The 20,279-nt window shown below is 44.0% G+C and overlaps 2 protein-coding genes across 3 annotated transcripts; both read right to left on the reverse strand.

Moving 5' to 3' along the window:
• Positions 1-36: 36 nt before the first annotated feature.
• On the reverse strand, positions 37-9,558 carry dbnlb (drebrin-like b). 2 transcript variants are annotated; one of them, XM_084457101.1, is made up of 15 exons: positions 9,406-9,558; positions 7,302-7,357; positions 7,002-7,114; positions 6,823-6,897; positions 6,107-6,253; positions 5,279-5,356; positions 4,916-5,067; positions 4,395-4,449; positions 3,389-3,463; positions 2,667-2,808; positions 1,784-1,900; positions 1,222-1,323; positions 864-934; positions 521-608; positions 37-311 (listed from the first exon to the last, which is right to left on the reverse strand). In XM_084457101.1, the coding sequence occupies exons 1-15, from the start codon at positions 9,486-9,488 to the stop codon at positions 175-177; spliced, it is 1,491 nt and encodes a 496-aa protein (XP_084313227.1). In that variant the 5' UTR covers positions 9,489-9,558; the 3' UTR covers positions 37-174. The 2 variants fall into 2 exon arrangements, with proteins under 2 accessions (XP_084313227.1, XP_084313228.1); XM_084457102.1 differs by lacking the exon at positions 1,784-1,900.
• A 434-nt stretch (positions 9,559-9,992) lies between these two features.
• Positions 9,993-18,638, reverse strand: ube2d4 (ubiquitin conjugating enzyme E2 D4). The gene is made up of 7 exons (XM_084456796.1): positions 18,416-18,638; positions 17,013-17,076; positions 16,780-16,811; positions 16,581-16,658; positions 13,629-13,734; positions 13,002-13,095; positions 9,993-12,895 (listed from the first exon to the last, which is right to left on the reverse strand). Exons 1-7 carry the CDS (start codon positions 18,437-18,439, stop codon positions 12,850-12,852), a joined length of 444 nt encoding a protein of 147 aa, XP_084312922.1. The 5' UTR covers positions 18,440-18,638; the 3' UTR covers positions 9,993-12,849.
• Positions 18,639-20,279: the final 1,641 nt, after the last annotated feature.

A 20,279-nucleotide genomic window follows, 5' to 3' on the forward strand; every position in this document is an offset into this window, starting at 1 on the left:
CAGGGATAGACTTGAGGCCCCATGATGACTCTTTCTAATTGGTCCACAGTTGGGGGAGTGGTGTCTCCGGGCGGCTCACTGTGATTGGTTGGCAGTCTGTCTGCGTCAGAGCTCTCTGGTGGACGACGACGGAGCGCAAACATGCTGATCCTAGCGAGCGGGCCTGGCTCCCACTTACATAAGCTCCACGTAATTGGCCGGGAACATCCCGAAATGGCCGCCGGGGCCGTAGCCCCGCCACCAGCCCTCATCAATCATCTCAATTGCGGTGATGACGTCGTCGGGGTCGAAGGAGATCTCCGTGTCGTCGGCTGTGGGGGCGACAAGAGCAAGCGTGTCAGATCGGCCACGGATACGCCCTCTCGTACCGCCATCGCTGTCACAATCAGCGGCGGTTAATTTAACCGTGTTTCAGTTTTACCCGTTATCTTTCCACAGATGACGTGATGGCTCCTGGTCTGAGTGTTCTACTGTGTGTTCTACATGGGTGGAGCCAAGGGCCTGGGGGCCCGGTGCTTACCAGCCTGGTAGTCATACAGCGCCCTGGCACACGTTCCTCGCTCCCCTATCTCCTCAGCTGCCACTTCCGGAACACTCTTCTCCTCCACCTGGGAGCAAAACCATCGGAGGGAGTTTTAGAGACATTACGGTAATTTAGCAGACACTTTTATCCAAAGCGACTTACAATAACTGCATTTAACACAGGCAGTCAGTGTACTACTACTCGCCAGAACTCACAAGTGCATCTCTTTTCTAAGCAAGTGACCAAGAGCATAATCTAGTGCTAAAGCCAAGTGCAAGTCTGATCCATCATTTCTATGAGATATAATGCGGCGAGGGCTTATGCAATGGTAGGTATTCACCTGAGCGGGCTCTTCATAGATGTTGTTTCGGACCGGCTCCTCGACATGGGTGTCAGCTGCTGGTGCTGCTTCTGAAAGGGAAAGAGTATATTCAGCCTCATGTTCCAGCACTACCTCTCTCAGCCAGCAGGGGGCGGCCAGCAGCAGGTCCACAGTGAACCTCCCCTGAACACAGCTGGAAGAAATGTGGGCAGAGAAATGGCCATGGCAAGATAAATAAAAATAAATAACAGCACTGTTTCTATAGTAGGCATCAGATGGTTTCAGCATGGGTACAACTCCATCGTCCTGCTTTCTATCAGGCAGGGTGTGTTCCAACTGAGGTGTGTGTGTGTGTGTGTGTGTGTGTGAGTCCCACCTTGCCACTCTTCCTGGGGCGTGGCCTCCTGATCATCATACTCACTCCTGGGCGGCTCCTCTACACTGGGTTCATCTACTCTGGGCTCATCTACACTGGGCTCTTATCACCGCAAACACAAACACAAACACAATAACACACATGCACAATAACACACATGCACAATAACACACACAAAAGTCCACACACTCGTATTCAAATGCACACACACGGACTCGAATCGTTATCGGGAGACAAAAACAGTGAATGAATTTGACAGCTAACAGATGAGTGATGGACATGAGGGTGATGTCACTCCGGTGATGTCACTCCGGTGATGTCACTCCGCAGTACCGACTGTCTGACACCAGCGACGGTTTGACGTCGACAGAAATTTAATACATGAATAGTTACACGAATTAGTCACCCGAGAGTGCTTTTATTTTTGTAACGTGCACCTGTTGGTAAGGTTCTGTTAGAATGAGTTAGAATGTGTGTGTGTGGGCATTATGAGTTAGAATGTGTGTGTGCGGGCATTTTGGGAGGGGGGGCGGGGCTTGTGTGTTTTTGGGTGAACTCCGACCTGTGGCGCGGGCAGGAGAGGCGGAGCCTGCGGGCAGAGGGGAGGCTTGGCGCGGTGGCGAGCTGGACCGCTCGGGCTCGCACGGTAGCTTAGAGAGAAAAGGGCTGTGCAAACGCCCTGAGAGGGAGAGAGACACACACACACACACCACCACAACCATACACACACACCATGGACAGGAGAGAGAGAGAGAGAGAGAGCAGACAGTTTGGCCAGAGAGGTTATGGACAGGGACAACACGGCACATGAGGCTGGCGGACATGATGGCGTTAGACGGAGACCATGAGAACGAGAGACTTGACGAGAAACGACAGCTCGAGAGGCCAGAGTGAGAAAACAAGAATCTCCTCTTGCATGTTCCAACTCGGAGGACAGGCTAGCCCATGACATACCAGCATGGACACACCCATAACACACGAGAGAGAGAGAGAGAGAGAGAGAGAGAGAGGGAGGGAGAGAGAGAGAGAGGGGGAGAGAGAGAGAGAGAGAGAGGGAGAGGGGGGGAGAGAGAGAGAGAGGGAGAGAGAGAGAGAGGGAGAGGGGGGGAGAGAGAGAGAGAGAGGGAGAGGGAGAGAGAATGAGAAGGAGAGAGGGGGAGAGAGAGAGGAAGAGGGAGAGAGAGAGGAAGAGGAGGGAGAGAGAAGGAGAAGGTGAGGGAGAGAGAGAGGGAGAGGGAGAGGGAGAGAGAATGAGAATGAGAAGGAGAGAGGGGGAGAGAGAGAGGAAGAGGGAGAGAGAGAGGGAGAGAGGAAGAGGAGGGAGAGAGAAGGAGAAGGAGAGGGAGAAAGCTTAGCAGCAACACACAAGTGTAGAAGCTGTGTGTCCGACTGGGTCGGGACGGCTCTGCCAGCGTGGGGACGGTTCCACGGCGCCGAGGTCTTACCGGGCTGGGGGCTGGCGGGCGCGGGGGCGGGCGCGAAGGCGGGGGGGTCGGCGTCCGCGCTACTGGGAGCCACGCCCCTCTCCCTCTGCTTGAACATCTCTCTGGGGTTCATGGAGCGCTGAGAAATCACAGAGGCCGCCTCCTGGAACACAGCGGCTCAGCCAATCACAACAGAGACCTCCGAGTCCTGGAACTTGGATGCTCCCTCTCTCAACTACATTAACTTGTGTGTGTGTGTAGGGCAGGGTTTAAAAAAATCGATTCATCGATTCAGAATCAAATGATTCAGAATCGATTCATGAATCCCAAAATCGATCTTTTATTTAATGAATGAATGAATAAATTAAGGAATGAATAGTTCATTAATTTATTCAATGATTCATTCATTCATTCCTTTTTGGAAATCAGTATCGATACCCAGCCCTAGTATTGATGTGTTGCATAACTTGGCAGTCATGTAATTAAGGTTACAGCAAAAAAAACAAAACAGGTTTTAGTAACACTAACCGAATCGATATTGAATCGAATCGAATCGTGATAATCGATTCCGAAATTCGACTCCATACCCAGCCCTATGTGTGTGTACATTACTAGAAAAGGGAGAGGAGGTTGGACAGAGAACAGAATGACTAAGATGTGGAGGGTTCAGCTTGAATGACAGACATGAGTCTCTGGAAGTAGAAGGTTAATGGAGGAGATGGAGGATTAGGAGACGAACTCACGTGGGCTTTCTCCACAGAATCACCTCGCCTGAACCCTCTCTTCTCAGCTGCCTGGTGCTCCTTCTCGTGCTCCTCCTGATGATGATGATGATGAAGGCAGCACACAGGTTTCAACACTACCAACACTACTATGTTTCAAGTTACTGCTGTCTTCTACTCTCTTTGAATGGCAAGAGAGACTTTATAAAGTGAGGGACACTATTGTTCATTTTCACATTATGCTAACCTGCTTTAAAATGCACTAATTCGCTCGAACAATTGAACACTATCAATCAATCAAAGCTGTATTTGTATAGCGCATTTCATACCCAGAGGCAACACAATGCGCTTTACAGAGAACAAGGGAGGTGGGTATACGACCCACTCTCTACATATTCCAGAGGGAAGCAAAAAAAAAACAGTAATCACCCGGGGGCAAGTGAGCTGTAAAAATTCTTCCCTGACCCCTCTCAACAAGGCGATCGAGCAAGCTCCAGGAGTATGTTTGTCTACCAGATAAGAACATTTATAAAGCAATAACACTATGCACAACTGTATACTTGAACGTTATTTAATAGCACTTCCTACATCATGGACACAGACATAGTCCTTTATGGTCAGATGGGTAATTCGGAGGGAGGATACTGCTAGACTATGGATAGTATAGTAAATTGCCAGTTTGGGAACCTTTAAATGTCGAGCTGAGTACCGCGGGCTGGAATGAGGAACTGGAATGAGGAAGTGATCAGCACTGATAAGATACTGTAAGGACAAGCGATTACAAGAATCCCAATGTACCTGTTCCCTTGTAACCCATGGCAAATAAACTCTATTCTATTCTATTCTATGCAGCGTAGACCTGCCTTCTGCCTCTTCCAGCAGGTTCTGGAACAGTTCAGGGCGCAGGTCTGATCTGAGGTCAGTCTCCAGGTCTGATCTGAGGTCAGTCTCCAGGTCTGATCTGAGGTCAGTCTCCAGGTCTGATCTGAGGTCAGTCTCCTCGGCCGGCTGGGACAGAACAACTCACCCACTGTCGTTTCTCCTGGTCTCTGTTCTCCGCATCCTGCTGCAGCTGGTACTTCCTGTTGAACCAACGCCCCCGTAAAAAAAGTGAGACAGACTCCGGCTGCTTTCCGAATCGCATACTACCCTACTATATAGTATGCCAAAACAGGATGTAGTATGTCCCAATACATAGTATGCCACATGCAGGATGGCAAAAATACCAGGATGTCCTACTACATCCGGTCGTATTTTGCAGTATGCAAGCCAGCTGGCTTTTCTGGCTATTCTGACCCACAATCCTGTGAGCAGTGGAAATGTGCGTCACATGTGCGAGTCACATGTGCAAAGTATGTACTTTCTAAGGGCAGCTGTAGTTGGTACTGGTAGTAAGAAGTAGAAGTATGCGATTCGGAACGCAGATTCGGTGTCTCTTAAACGGGGGAGGGTGGGAGGGGGTGGGAGGGGGAGGGGGGGAGGGGGACGGAGGGAGGGAGGGGGGGGTCAGCAAGAGGACGGCCAGGTCCCCAGCCCGGCGTCACCTACTTCTGCTGGTCGATCTGCGAGGACCTCTCCTTGTCCCTCTTGTCCCTCTGCGTGGCCTCCTGCACCTCCCGCGCCTTCGTCTCCCGGTCCAGCAGCTGCCGCTCCTCGTCCGCCTTGCGCCGTTCCTCCTGCCGGCGTTTCTCCTCGTCTTTCTGAGACACACACACACACGCACACACACACACACACACCGGCTAAGACCTCTTTCTACCCCCGGCTACGTTCGACAAACCGTTTCATAACCCGGCCTTCTCGTAAACACGCTGAGGAATCTGGAGATTAGACTGAGCAGCGCTACTCGGGATCGAGCCGTCCGAGGCGGGCGTTCCCGGGGTGAATAAGCTCCGCTATTGGCCAGCTCACCTCTGTCTGGGCCCAGAAGTTGTCCTTATTGGTCCGTTTGATTTCTGACATGGCATTGGTCTTCTGATACACAGAGCCCTGCGAAAAGAAATGGGTATTTTACCAATAATCGTTATTCTATCTCAACTGTTTCACTTCAATGCTAGAGGCTTGCTTCAAAGTTTACGGTATCATACCGTTCGTCCAGTTATCAGAAGAACCCAATCGAGACCCATCATTCTTATGTATATCACAGGTCAAAACATGACTCTACAGGCCATGCATGCTCAAAAACATGTAGTGTATTATACCCCTTAAATAAATAATATCAGATGAACAACCGCCCTAGTCCAGTACAAACAAACCAGCCCACAATAGTTGAATGTGCAGAGTGGACAGACTGGCTGGCACACCCAGCTGAGCCACGGGATTCTCCTGCAGATGTGTCATTGTCACCAACAAACTGTGCTGTCTAAACACCCAACACAGCACAAACATACTTCCCGACTAAACCCACATTAGCATGCTCAGCTTTGTGAGGTAATTGTTGGAAATTCCTTTAGCAAACTATCACAGACCAATATGAGAGCACATATGACAAACACTTCTAAGCAGAGTGAACATTTGTAATGTAACATTTTCCATTCCAGATTTGTGCTCAGTTCATCACTTTCAGTTCTTCTCTACTCAGCTCAACATAACCTCTGTGTATGAAATGCACTATACAAATAAAGCTTTGATTGATTGATTGATTGATAACCTGGACCAGATCTGCAGAAGAGGTGAACTCAGCACAAACCCGGCTGATGGTACTGCGGTGTGAGGCGGCCGGATCTGGTAGCTACATACCACAGGCCCCTGGGGACCAGCGTCCCGGAAGCGGTTGGACTCCTTGTGGAAGCTGTAGTTGGCCCCTGACGCCTTCGCTACCTTTTGCATGATGACCTCGGGCTCCACGTCTTCGTCTGCGCGGGCGTTAATTGTCACATGGGCGCCCTGAGGTTACACAAGTCAGTTTAGCAACAGAGAGTGCACAAAAAAGCACCCACACACACACACACACACACACACACACACACACACAGACAGGCGCACGCACACACACACACACACACACACACACACACAAAGGAACACAAAGGAACACACTCTTTGTTGACATTCCGTTGGCTGGAGGATGATATCTATGATAGCTGATAGCTTTGTAGCTACTAAGTATGGGTTTGGGAAACTGCAGCCTGTAGCAGAGCTCTTAAAGTCACACTGAAACGGACATTTGAGATCATCTAACTTCCATAGTTTGACGTATTTCCGACGCAAACAAGTTATGAGGGTGGGACATGCGTTTAGAGGAATTTGATTGGAACATTACTACTGGCTCTGAAAATGTTTAAAATGATAAATTCCTTTATAAAAAGGTCTGTAGATGTTTTTGTTTTTTTTATGATTCATCTTCTACATAAAAATGTTATCGACATCACCTTTAAGAACATTCTCAGAAGACAGTAGCCCAAGTAAGAAGGATAATCAGACTGGGTAGAGACATATAATAGATGCTAACTTACCCTGAGAAATGTAGCCATGGAGCTAACATGATTAGCACACAGTCCTTTCCTGGCATCTTTCACCCCTTCTCCAGTCTGCAACACCAACCCAGACGTCGCATTGTTGTGTCACAGAATGTCCCAAACACAGAGGTGACAAATACGCAGACCCTGAGAACCAGGCAGAGCGTGCAACTTACCCAGTTGATGAGGACATATTTGGGCAGGCCAGAGTTTGGATCCTCGACACGACAGAAAGCGTACATGACTTTCCCGCTGTTAAGCTCCTCCACCAGCTCCTCCAGTCCACCATCTGAAGAAACAAAATGGAGGCACACTCAACAAAGCCTCCACACATTATAAGAGGGCACTGAAAACGGTAAACATGTTCCGTTTTTCATTTTTATGGTGGCACACTTTTGACCGTGTGCCAGTTTGACAGGGTGGCTGTTTTGTGTCAATAGGCTTGCGTCTCCTTTAGCTCTCGGGTCGACACTCACCTCCCTTCTCTGCCAACCGGACGTCATTAGAGTTTCCCTCATAGGTGAACAGGGCCCTGTGGAGGACAGCAGGTCATTGAGGTCACATGCATAGGGTAGGCTACACAGTGATGGTTAACCAAAATCCATAACAGCACTTTGCATAGAACGGTACAACTGCATAATTACACTAGGCTGTGTGTCCTCTTGAAAGATTTAGTGAATCAGCACAGAACAGTAGTTCATTGTAGGACTTCAGAGCAGTATGCTACAGCGTATAGCCTAGAGCTTCCTCTTTGCAATCGGATCTTTATGAAAACTAGAGCCTAAAGCTCAGTGGCATTCAGCGTATGCAACAGGAAGTCTGGTAGCTAAAATTGAAACCATCATGGTCACACACTGAAAAACTGAAAGTGTTGCAGCATTAAGACTGTCTAGGCATTCTTACATTACATTTACATTACAGTCATTTAGCTGACAGCTTCTTATTCAAACATATCTGAGACACCATGCTGGCACCAGAGCAAGTCTCAGAGACACTGGTCTGTGTAAATCAAGTTTTCTAGAGGTTTAGGGGACTCTGCATCAACAGTGATTAGGTTATAATATGCACTTGGCAGCTAAGAGGTTTAATTCAGGTCATCTTTAAACACTCCCATCAACAGGTTTCATGTGAACCTCAAGAGGCATTTATATTAATAGTCATATTCCTTCACAGTAATTCACAGTAGATGCATTAGACAGTTACTATTGCACTCCCCTAAACAAATGCTGACTAACAAGGAAAGATCCAGGTCAACAAAACAGGCAAAGACACAAATGATCTAGTTAGGGACACGCCTGTATGTCGCTGTGCTCTAAACATAAGGCATTTAGCTGCCTTGCTATCTATTAGCTAGTACTGTGAGATTTAACCATCAGTGTGAGAAATGATGGACCTTTATATCAGGCAGATAAGACTAGTCTATAGAAGTGACAAGCTAGCTGACATATTTGGCTAAGGAAATTGCTTAGCTAGCAAGATAACCACTCCAATCCATGGTCATATTTCCAGCAGGGTGTAACAAACTTTTATTAAAGCCTACAACAAGCTTGGATCTTGCTAACTACCTGAAATGTATTCTTTGCATAGTTGCCTACATAATTTATGGCAACTGATATCATCATAGGTCACCATCCCAACAAGCCTCATTGCAAGCTAACCTAACTTAGCTGATGTGCTAACGTTAGTGTGTTGATGGGAGCTTATGGTGCGTTCGTTTGTGGTCGGAGGTGGCAAGTCGCAAGTGGGAAAATACCTACTTCCGACCTGTGTGCATTCGAGCTATATACCATTATATCACAGTTACCTAGTTATATCTATATACCATTATATCACAGTTACCTAGTTATATCTATATACCATTATATCAGTTACCTAGTTATATCTATATACCATTATATCACAGTTAACTAGTTATATCTATATACCATTATATCACAGTTACCTAGTTATATCTATATACCATTATATCACAGTTACCTAGTTATATCTATATACCATTATATCACAGTTACCTAGTTATATCTATATACCATTATATCACAGTTACCTAGTTATATCTATATACCATTATATCACAGTTACCTAGTTATATCTATATACCATTATATCACAGTTACCTAGTTATATCTATATACCATTATATCACAGTTATCTAGTTATATCTATATACCATTATATCACAGTTACCTAGTTATATCTATATACCATTATATCACAGTTACCTAGTTATATCTATATACCATTATATCAGTTACCTAGTTATATCTATATACCATTATATCACAGTTACCTAGTTATATCTATATACCATTATATCACAGTTACCTAGTTATATCTATATACCATTATATCACAGTTACCTAGTTATATCTAGTGCATTCGAGCAACTGGGGGCTGAGAAACATATCCGAATTTGCGACGAGGAAGTGCGAGTTCATGCAGTGTTTTATTTAATCATTCCTAGTAACAAGTCGCAATTTACCACCTCCCAGTTATAAACGAACGCACCCTAACGTTAGCAGCAAGCTAACATTGAGCGGATGCATTTTTTGGTGACGATACAAAATCTTGTCCTCTTACCAGTTAGTATTTGATTTCTCGTCCACCACCTCTGTGTACGCGGCTGTCAGGGCAGGGCCGTTTTTGCTGAGGTTCACTGCCATCTTTCTGTTGAATAGCCGTGGTGAGCCCGTCCTACTGGAGGAGAGGCAGAGGAATCAACCTTACTTGTGATTCTCTCTCACACACAGGAAGCGGAGCTGAGCCACATCATGAAACAAGAGTCACTCCTCCTAGCCGTTGAGTCACCTTGATTTGTGACCTTAACTCGCCCAGTGCAACGAGGGCGGAGTCTGGGGCGTTGTATGTTAAGGGAAAACGGTTATACTCCGCCCGCCCCGCTGGCCTTGTAGATGTGAATTAAGTGTACCCTTTGGTAAGTGAAAATCGAAAGAGTAGCCCCATCTACAGGAGGTTAGTAGTTTAACATAGGGGATGATCTACTTGGCCAGAGAGAGGAAATGCTCAAAATATTAGACTACAGTATTGATTCTGCTTTCTGAAACAATAATCGAGAGATTTTTTTTTTTTTACAACAAAAGAGCTTTATTAATTAATTTGTTTTGACAACTCTGTTATTTCTGATACTAGGGGGTCGGGGGGTAGTTGTTTATGGTGACAGGAAGTCTAATGCACAACCTATTAAATTTTTAAGATGCATTTATATTAGAAGGCTGGTCCTGCATTTCAAGATAGCAAGGCTGTACATTTCAAAAAATTAGTAATTCCATCTAAATCATCTTTGCATGTTTCTACAGATGAAATGAAATTAATTCCCTTTTCGGGGGAAAACTAGCCCTGATAGCAATATACAGTTGATGATATTCTCAGTGTCTATATACAAAATGAGGGTTAAGGCTAAGATGTTTGTTAGAGGTGTTAGGCAGATGAAATGCAACATAATCCCTGATATCTGGTAAATGGCTGAGTGAGAGGGTTATCCAGTCTGTGTGCAAAGCATGCCAAGCTGCCTATCATGAGCTACACTGGGAGCACACTAGACAAATGAGATTACTCTAGATAGCATCACTTTGGATCACACCAGGGTGACTTTCTGAAATTAACATTAATGGGATTGAGGCCGATTGCACTCAGGCGTACAACTGGAAGACAAAACAGTTCACAAATAAATAAATAAATAATCAAAAACAAACAAAAACAAAACGACAATGTGCACAGAGAAACCAGCGAGCTGAAGTTCGAATTTTCTCAAGTGGAATCAATGCAAGTCATTTTCAGAGATGGTTCATTAGGTGTCTTTCAACATGCCGGTCTGATCATATTCGACGTTGAGGAAAACATTTGGCGTCAAAGACAAAGCCTTGATTCTACTACTTAGCAATTTTAATATTCCTTATGATCATTCTTCACATTGGAGGCTTGTGCGTGAAACCGGTCTACTGATGTCTAAGATAGAGCTTGTTTTCTCAACCCGGTCACTGTATAAGATCCTAAATATCAACCCAGAAGTTACACACAGAGCTGTTATATCAATCAAGTGTTAAGTGGCCAAATATCATATCCCTTTTCCCCCCCTATTTCAGTTCCCTTACCACGACAGGATCAGAAGGTTGATCTGATACAATGAAGTCAAAAGACAGGTTACAGCTACAGCAGGACAGATGCCACTCAACCAATCCAGCACCTGCGCTGGACTAGGTGGTCTTCAAATTTCACATCATTAATGGCTTACGAATCACAATGGTGTTCATTTAATGTAGTCACAAGTAATAAAATAAAACCCTTTCCCCCCACACTTGTAAAAACACACCTAATTTACAAAGGTATTGCCCATATGCACTGTTGCGGACTTCAGGGAAAAGTAATAATTAAAAAATAATAATTCTGAGACCACAAATAGTATCTAATGACATCTATGTATGGCATATGCACCTGCCTTGGCTGGAGTCAATTGCCAAGGCATCTAGGAAACGTGGGAGACATTTTGTGAAACACCAATATAAACAATGAGAAGAAAAACACCTTCTACATTACATTTGTAAAATAATGTATAACCATAGCTCTGCAAGTTTTTCTTGTTTAACCGAGTCTTATCAAGGAGGACCCATCTTAACCAAAAGAGTACTCCAGTTACAACCAATGGAAAATTCAAATCAGAACACAGTAGCACGTGCAGTATCGGTCCACAGCATGAACAAAAAGCAGTTTGAAAACGTTCACATTCAGTTCTAAGTGTGATACAGTAAAACGAGCTGTGGCGATGGCAATAAGTTGGAAAGGGGGTAGCCGGTGAATGACCCATCTCAAGATTGTCTCAAAGACAACGTCAGTACTTCTTGGTTAAAGCAGCATCTTGATGTGCAACACACAGGTCTGACCGTTTTTTCTCACACCATGGGTCACAGCAGTGCCCTTCACAGGCCGGGGGTGGCTACCTGAGCAACTGTAGTCAGGGGGTGGCACTCAGCCAACTGTAGTCAGGGGGTGGCACTCAGCCAACTGGTATGGCTGGGGATAGCTGAACAATAACAGGCTTGGAGTGCCACCTTACAGTAGGGTGGTTTCTGGTATATGATGCCAGCCCTGTACGGACCTTGGCACGGACAACATAGTTGAGAAAAGTGGTAGAGGTTTCCGGAACATTCTCACTTGTTTCTTGCCCACAAGCCCTAAAAGTCCAACCAAGGGCAAGGGTAGCCTTGATAGCGGCTTTCTAAGCTCTTCCTCGATGAACGATCACAGCGTTTAGGACACTTTCAAGATGCAGTAAGTGATGAAACAAAAGAAAATTGGCTCAGGGGAAAACAATAGAAAACATCTCTTAATCTTTTCACATTATATCCGGGTGGGGGACGGTATCAAAGAACCGTCCCCAAGAATTGGTGTCAGCCACAGAACAACACTGCTGGAAATAGCCATGCACCAGTGTGCGCTGAGCACTCCCACCTCAATTGCACATTTAACGTCTGAGGAGATTATTCTAATAATGATACAGCAAGGCCACTGAATATATGAACCTACAGTAATACAAGCCATCCAGAAGGACACAGACAGTACCTTTGAGAGAGTGAGAGAGACCCCCTCACAATTCAACCAAATGTTTCAGCATTCGGCAACACAATGATATCATTATGATAACAACAACAGTGATCGTAATAATAAAAGTATGAATAGTAACACTGATAATAATAATAATAATAATAATAATCACAATAGTAGTAGTAATAGTTAAAGTCTGGGTGTGGTGGTGTAGACCGTGAGGTGTATCCAGGCTCCCATAAGGGAGGCCTCAGGCCCCCTCAGAAGATCCAGATCAGTCAGCAAGTCGTGACGAGCGCACATGGTAGCAGCTCAGCACATGGTGGCCAGGTGGCATGACTCCTAGTTGTACCGCTTCCTTCTCCGACCAGAGTGTGTGGTTATTTTCTCTCTCTCTCGTTCGTTTGTGTTTAATATCAAACGTTTTCTTCGCTCTTTGAAGCGCTCTACTGTCAACAGGCATTTTCACATGGCGTACTTCTGTGTCCATTCTCTCGCTAGTCTGTTGTACCTGCAAAACAAATACCGTTTGTGTTATTATTTACAGTGGCTATAAACCCAAACAAACAATACTCACAAACAAACTGTGAATGGCGTTGACTACATCGACAACATACTTTTCCCTGTCAGCTTTGTAAGTGTGTGCGATCTCTGGCACGAGCGGGTCGTCGGGGTTGGGATCGCACAGCAGAGAGCAGATTGACAGGAGAACTGGAAAGGAAGGAGAATGAAAGTTCATGTTAAACACTGGTAGTTAAAACAAACCTTGTTATTGTTTTACCTTTGTAAACGTTGTGTCTGTTTACTTGTTTTAACCATGTACGGTGACCTTGAGTGTTTTGAAAGGCGCCTTGAAATAAAATGCTTTATTATTATTTAACCTTTCACAAGGAGAAATCTCTCTGAAATGGCTCACATGGCGTGAGAGGAAAACCCTAAAAGCATCTGCTAAAGTGTAGCCTTTCCATTCTTGAAAAAGTCATGGAAAGCTTTTAATACACCTACACACAATTCGCAGCTTTCATCTACATTGCTATGACGACGGTTGCTGTGACCGTCAGAGTGTGACGACTGCCCTTTTGAAAACAAATCCTCTCCTTCCATCAACACTTTTAAGAACAAAAACAACACAGATAAGACCAGTGGATGTGTTGCATGTTTCCACTCCAACCTGCCCATAACATAAAACTGTCACCTGCATCTTACACTTTGTGGGAAAAGGCTATATGAATAAAACAACATACCTTTAGAGACGGTGAGGGCAGGTGACCATTGTGATCTCAATATATCCAGACAAATACTTCCATTGCTGTTGATGTTGGGGTGGTAGATCTTCGTTGTGAACGCTACCTGCAATGGATACAAGTGTTTTATAAACCATTAGCTTCAGCTCGCACAAGGGACTGTTCTAATCTCTGTTAAATGGTAAATGGTAAATGGACTGCACTTATATAGCGCTTTTCCACCTTAGCGGCACTCAAAGCGCTTTACAATGGCCTCTCATTCACCCATTCACACACACACACCAATGGCGGTAGCTGCCATGCAAGGTGCTAACCTGCTCATTGGGAGCAATTTGGGGTTAGGTGTCTTGCTCAAGGACACTTTGACATGTGGACAGTCGGAGCTGGGATTCGAACCACTGACCCTTCGATCATTGAATGACCCGCTCTACCAACTGAGCTACAGCCGCCCTCTGCCTCCTGTTGATTATTATGCCTTATTATTATGCCTTATTATGCCTACCATGCTCTAGAAGACTTTGAAAAGACTAAAGTTTGACACCCTTTCATTGCATTTCATTCATTTATTTACTGAGCAGGGACAATACCCATTGATCAACCACAGGGGTAAAAGTGCCAGTATTAGCATAGTGTCTAATTTTCAACTACTGTGCCCGTGGACAGATATTATAAGCCACATCTCAAGACTGTGTTGAGTTTTTAGTCACAGACTATACGATTGTAAGACTGGAATCATGCAGGGTAATTTGCATGTGGATGCGGATGTTTTTCTTGTCCAGGTGCTCCAGCGTGAGTTGGAGGTCAGTCAGATGGCATCATCCGCAGACCTGCTGGCTCTGTAAGCGAACTGGTGTGGGTCTAGTGAGTCTGGTGATGATGGTGTCAATGTGTTTCACCACGAGTTTCTCTATGCACTTCATGACCACTGGATGCCGAATGCCTTCAATAGATGCGTATTAATAATTTATAGGGTTAATAGTTTATTTTCTTGCGCTTACATAACCTACATAGTTTGCATAGCAAAACTCCATCATGACTTCATCAGTCATTTCTGTACTGTAGTACTTTAATAATTATTCTCCTGGTCTCAGTATGACACCCACCACTGTATTCTGTATGATAAAGTGGGCTGGTCATCTCTCACATCAAGACGAAACTATCACTGGCATCTGCTTATTTACAAGACCATTATTGGCAAACTCCCACTGTACATATCGTCCCTGTTAGCCTGGAGCGTACAGTAGGCACATATCGGACCCGATCGAATGATCGACTTGTTTTTAAGGTTCCTCGTGTGAACATTGGACTTGGTGAGACTGCCTTTGCTCACGACGCTCCCTGTACGTGGAACGCCCTCCAACAGACTTGAAAGCTTGAGGTGCTTCCTACTATGAGAGTTTAAATCTATGGCCCTTAGCCTTTGCACTCCATCCTGCAATTGTTTTTTATGATTCTATCTGTAACACATTGATCTGTTGTTCTTTATTATTGTTTGTTTATGATTGTGTGATTGTGTTAGCTCGTCGACACCGCAAATGAGGGAAACCTCAGTGTCTAACGAGTTGAAATAAAGGTTTGAAATGAAATGAAAAATGTCCTTCCCTGTGTAAATAAAGGCTTTCCTCTATCTAATGATAGAATAATAGAATAATAGATAGATAGATAGATAAGAAGCCATCTCAAGCTCAAGGCCTTGATACCATAGTCGAACAGCGGCTGTCATTGTGTGTTCATTAGGTCGGTCGGCACCGCCCATCTGACCATCTGGAGGTTTATTGATGCCCTGTGGAGGCAGCAGAACCTCACCGACCACCAGGGGGGGCAGGTTCAGGCTGGACATTTGCCAGCATCTAGGGGGGGGGGGGCGTTACCATGCCGCTCAAGAGCCCCTGTTGAGGACGGTGCGCCTGTATGATGGAGCGGACTTCATCTCGCTGGATTACCTCAGCAGAACTGCTTACTCCATCGACCTGCACATCCAGTCACCTAGGTCATGCTGAACTGCAATGACTGTATAATAACACATGCAATGACTGTATAATAACACATGCAATGACTGTACAATAACACAATGTGCCTTTGTATAATGCAATGTGTCATTTCCTTTCCTATTGTAAGAGTTGAGAATATTTGAAGGAATAGAGAGAATGCCTATTTTGTACAGCATGTATATTTTCATGATTATTCTGTGCCCAGTTATGAGCACAGTTATGAGTGTGCATCAGTTATGAGAACGAACCCAGCGATTTCCCTTGGTGGTTATTTCTGCAATACAATTCACACCCACAACTATTACACTATTTTTGTCTGTCCCATTTTGACAATTAATTTTGCTGTTGAGTCACAAATTTAGCTCTCACAAAATTACTAAACTAAATGTTAGGCCTATTTCCCTGTCCCATCGTAAAAAGTGTAATTCTCCTTTTACTTTAGAATACGTTTTGGGGTTCTGAGTCAGAACAAACTATTTTGTTTGTTTGTTTGTTTTCAGACAGACGCTGGAAATAGTCTTCCCTTGCCAGAAGCACAAAAAAAAAATCAAACAAATTACAATTCAGTTTTAGTTAAGTAATATTAACTACAATTAATTGTTTATAGTGTGATTTAAATGTATGTGCTTGTCAGTTGTTTACTACATGAGTAGTGAAAAAATTTGCGAAAACAAGGTCAGTGAGTTAGTAGCAAGAAAGGGATCAACGTCCGTGATTTGAGAGCATTTTGGTTATTATATATTAATATTCTATATTAAATATGAATCGCAATTATTAATCGCAATTACCATTTGAAGCAAATAATCGCAATTATAATTTTTTGTCATAATCGTGCAGCCCTAGAGCGCGCTATGACTCTAGTAGAACATAACTCTTACGATTTTAATCTGACATTGGAAAATGCGTCTACGACAGTGAAACTGGGTGAGAAGTGGGTTGTTGCAAAGCCGCCATTACTCACCTTGGGTGGTTTGAAGGGGTAATCTGTAGGGAAGTGAATGGTCAGAAAGAAGACCCCGCCTTGGTAAGGGCTGTCATTCTAAACAATCAAAGCAAACATGTATCAAGGAAGAGGTGACCAGTTAGTTATACAAGGTTTCAATAATTGAGCACACACCTGTACACACCTGTATATGAGGATTTAAATAATGTGCACTTACTGGACCCATTATCGTCGCCTGCCAATGGAACACTGAAAAGGGAAAACAATTTATTGCTTATTTAAGCAACAGTGCAATTGATAGCCCTTAATTTGCCAAAACTCATTGAAAAACATAACGTAGCATTTACTAGCCTATGTTGTATGAGATACTGAACAAGACACTATCCCCAGCTAGTCTGCAGTCCTGTATAGGAACCTATAGTCATAAACATGGATGCCCTCTCTTCTTACAGTCATCTCCAACTGGTCCGGCAGAGCACTGGGCCGGCGGGTCCCTCTGCAGGTCCGTCAGCTCCTAAAACATTCAAATAAAATAAAAATTCAATAAACAACATGTGTATCTACTAAAGTCTAGGCCTAACCTATAATAAGACACACATATTTTAACTCTACTTATTGCCGATTTTGCCTTTTGATGAACTTGCATGTTATTTTGAGATGGAAATGCAATCGATGTGTAAAACTGCATTGCAAAGAGGGAAGGACGGAAATAAATGTGTCTTGGCTGAACTTTGGTCCCTGCCTCTGCAGTAGCACTGAGGAGGGCTCTACTTAACTTTGACATTCATATAACATGTTATGGCCCTTACTAAAACACTGAGATAAGATGATTTCATACTCTCGATGTGTGCCACTGGAAATCCTGAGAATATATATATATATATATATATATGTATGCATGTATGTATGTATGTATGTATGTATGTATGTATATGTGTGTGTATATAATATAATATAATATAATATAATATATATATATGCCTGGGTCTTCTAATATCGTGTAATATAGAATGTGCTAGCTAATACACAGAAATGACCTGAAATGACATGACTAAGCTGGGGCTTCTCCCTTTTCGACCCAGTGGCTAACTAGCAGATGCTACCACACGACCATCTGCACATAATTACTGGACACTATTTAATTCGCTACAAAAACTAAAAACCAAGTAAATTTACCCCTGATCTGTTTGTAAGTACACTGACCATTCTGTTATAAATACCCTCGTCTGCTCCACTGCCCCATTTGCCATGCCATATATGGCCACATTGACATTGGGGTTCACTATTTGGCAACCCTGCAAGCAGCTGTCATAAAGTAGCGCATGCGCACCAGGCTCCCACCAGTCAGTCCTATAATGAACCATCATGGAAATACCCAGCTAACAAATCACAACCCAGCTAGGTGGTGTAAAGAATAACTAACATTAACTAACTCTTTACCATCCATCTCCCTGTCGTGTCCAAACAGGATTGATCTAACTTAACGTCTTGCTACTTGGCAAGGGCATGCAAATAACAACCCATTTTACGTTAACCCAAATCAATAGCTAACATTATACCATTAGCATTAAAGCTAGCTTAAGCTTGATTTGTATATAGCATGCTAGCATTAGCAAAGTCCTCGTAAGTAGTGCTAGCTTGTAGCCTTAGCTAGCAATGCAGCAAAAGGCCCCCATTGGTTCCACGTCTTTGTCTATCTGTCAAAGTACTTCTACTCCAGGGATAACGGGTTAGATAAGTGCTTGCTCACTAACTTGAACTACTAAGCACGGATAAGAGGGTCTAGTATGCTTATAGAGTGATTTAGCATGCTTAGGGTGGAAGAAAGAGGCAAATGTAATAAACACACTCACCTTTTGAATTCTTTTCAACGCCATTGCTCGTGTTTGTGGATAAGACTCACACACTTGGCACACACGGGTTTGGGTTCAATTATCAAACTAGTCAGCCTGTGTGAACATAGATTATTAATAGTTAGGTCCCTATGCTGAAAGAGCAGTTTCTGTCCAAGGTGGCTATCTCTAAAATGTGAATTCTTGGTCTCGGTTTAGCCTGGAAGCTAGAATGCTATTTCACCTCCTCCCCTCAACCCACTGGAGGCTGCCTGTAATGCTGCTAGTGCATTTCGGTAATATCGCGAGACTAATGCTGCTAGTGCATTTCGGTAATATCGCGAGAGCAACGAGCCAACAGCTGACTGATGGTAGTTTTGGTTTGGGCTACTCACAAACATAACCTTTTATGTTGCATATAACCATATGTTGGTTTAAATCAACGACCACAACACCAAGTGAAGTGAGTTACAGTCTTTGGTCTAATTAATTGTCATATACTATGTAGGCTACACAACCTCTCAGAGAAATCCCTGCATCTACTTGTAGGCATACAACAGTACTCCATTGGAGATTTGTCTAATTTACGTGATTCCATTCGGACACAACTTTTCCTCCTGTGTGAAATCACTGATGTGACGCATTGGTAAGGACGCATAGAAGAACCGTAGGTCCCTATTGTGTGAGCCGGTGTCCACAAGATGTCCCTGTTGGACAAGGTGCCACGTAGAGCCCAATGTGGGGGTAGCCTAGGCTACTAATCAGAATCATGCACATTAGAGCTCCTAACATTAATTCATTTTAAACACCCCTAATCTTATGCTCAATTCCAATGTTTTACAGACAATAGTACTATGAAATCAGAGAGATAGATTTCAAGTCTAATTACATACTTCTGCAATGTGTCTAGTAATCATCTTGTATTATGTTACATATTGGATAATGGATTACAGTAGTAGTTTGTGTCAGTTGTTCATTCCTCATTTTATGATGCATACATCTATGCCAGGCATTCAAATACGGAACAGTGTGTGTTCCTCTCATCATAGCACAAAACAAACAAAAAACAAAACACTACCATTTCAGGCATGTGCATAGAAATGTATATATTAGCCGTACATGTGATTCACTTTGTCTTTGTCAAACACCGTAGTGATAGGCCGAGGAATTGTTCAGTCAGTACCCAGTCATTGTAAAGGCGTATTCATCTGTGAGTCAGCTGCATGCTCCAATTTCTCCACAGCCTTGTCTTGCAAAGTCTCATGAGTTTCTCTTTATACGTCTTTAACAAGGGTGAAAAAAGACCTCCCATTATTTTAGTGAGTGTCTATGAATGGCTGGCAGTGTTCATTCTTCTTAAATGGCTGATTCAATGTCAGGTTGAGGATCCTATCGTCAATGTGACACTGAGAAGGACCATTTTCCTTTGGAAAAGCTCGAGATTCCTTCAGATAATATCTTATTGTTTGCTCATCCCTGCGCTCTCAATGACCCGACTGTCCTCAGGGCCTGCCTGTAATCACATTCAGACAGTCGTGGGGGTAGCAGTTCAGACCTTGTGCAGCAGGGGCCTGGTGTGCTTGGTTTGTTGGTGAGGTTTGAGCGTGGGGCTTTGCCTCAACCCCTCTCTCGTTGATCTTCATCCTCAAATTGATAGTCATAATCTCGGTGTCATTAATCTTTCGCCTACTGTGTACCACCCACCTAGGTTATGTAGGTGCCTTATCACCACTGAGCTAACGGACTAGCTTCTCAGTATATCTATAACCATGTCTGTTTCCAGTGATATCAGGATGGAGAATAAACCTTCAAGGCAATGAGAAAATGTAGTTTCCTTGTCTCTTACTGGTAGGTAACCTGTTACCAACCATTAGGGGAATTCCCA

The sequence above is a fragment of the Borostomias antarcticus genome, assembly GCF_949987555.1.
Source record: "Borostomias antarcticus genome assembly, chromosome: 23".
NCBI lineage: Eukaryota > Metazoa > Chordata > Actinopteri > Stomiiformes > Stomiidae > Borostomias > Borostomias antarcticus.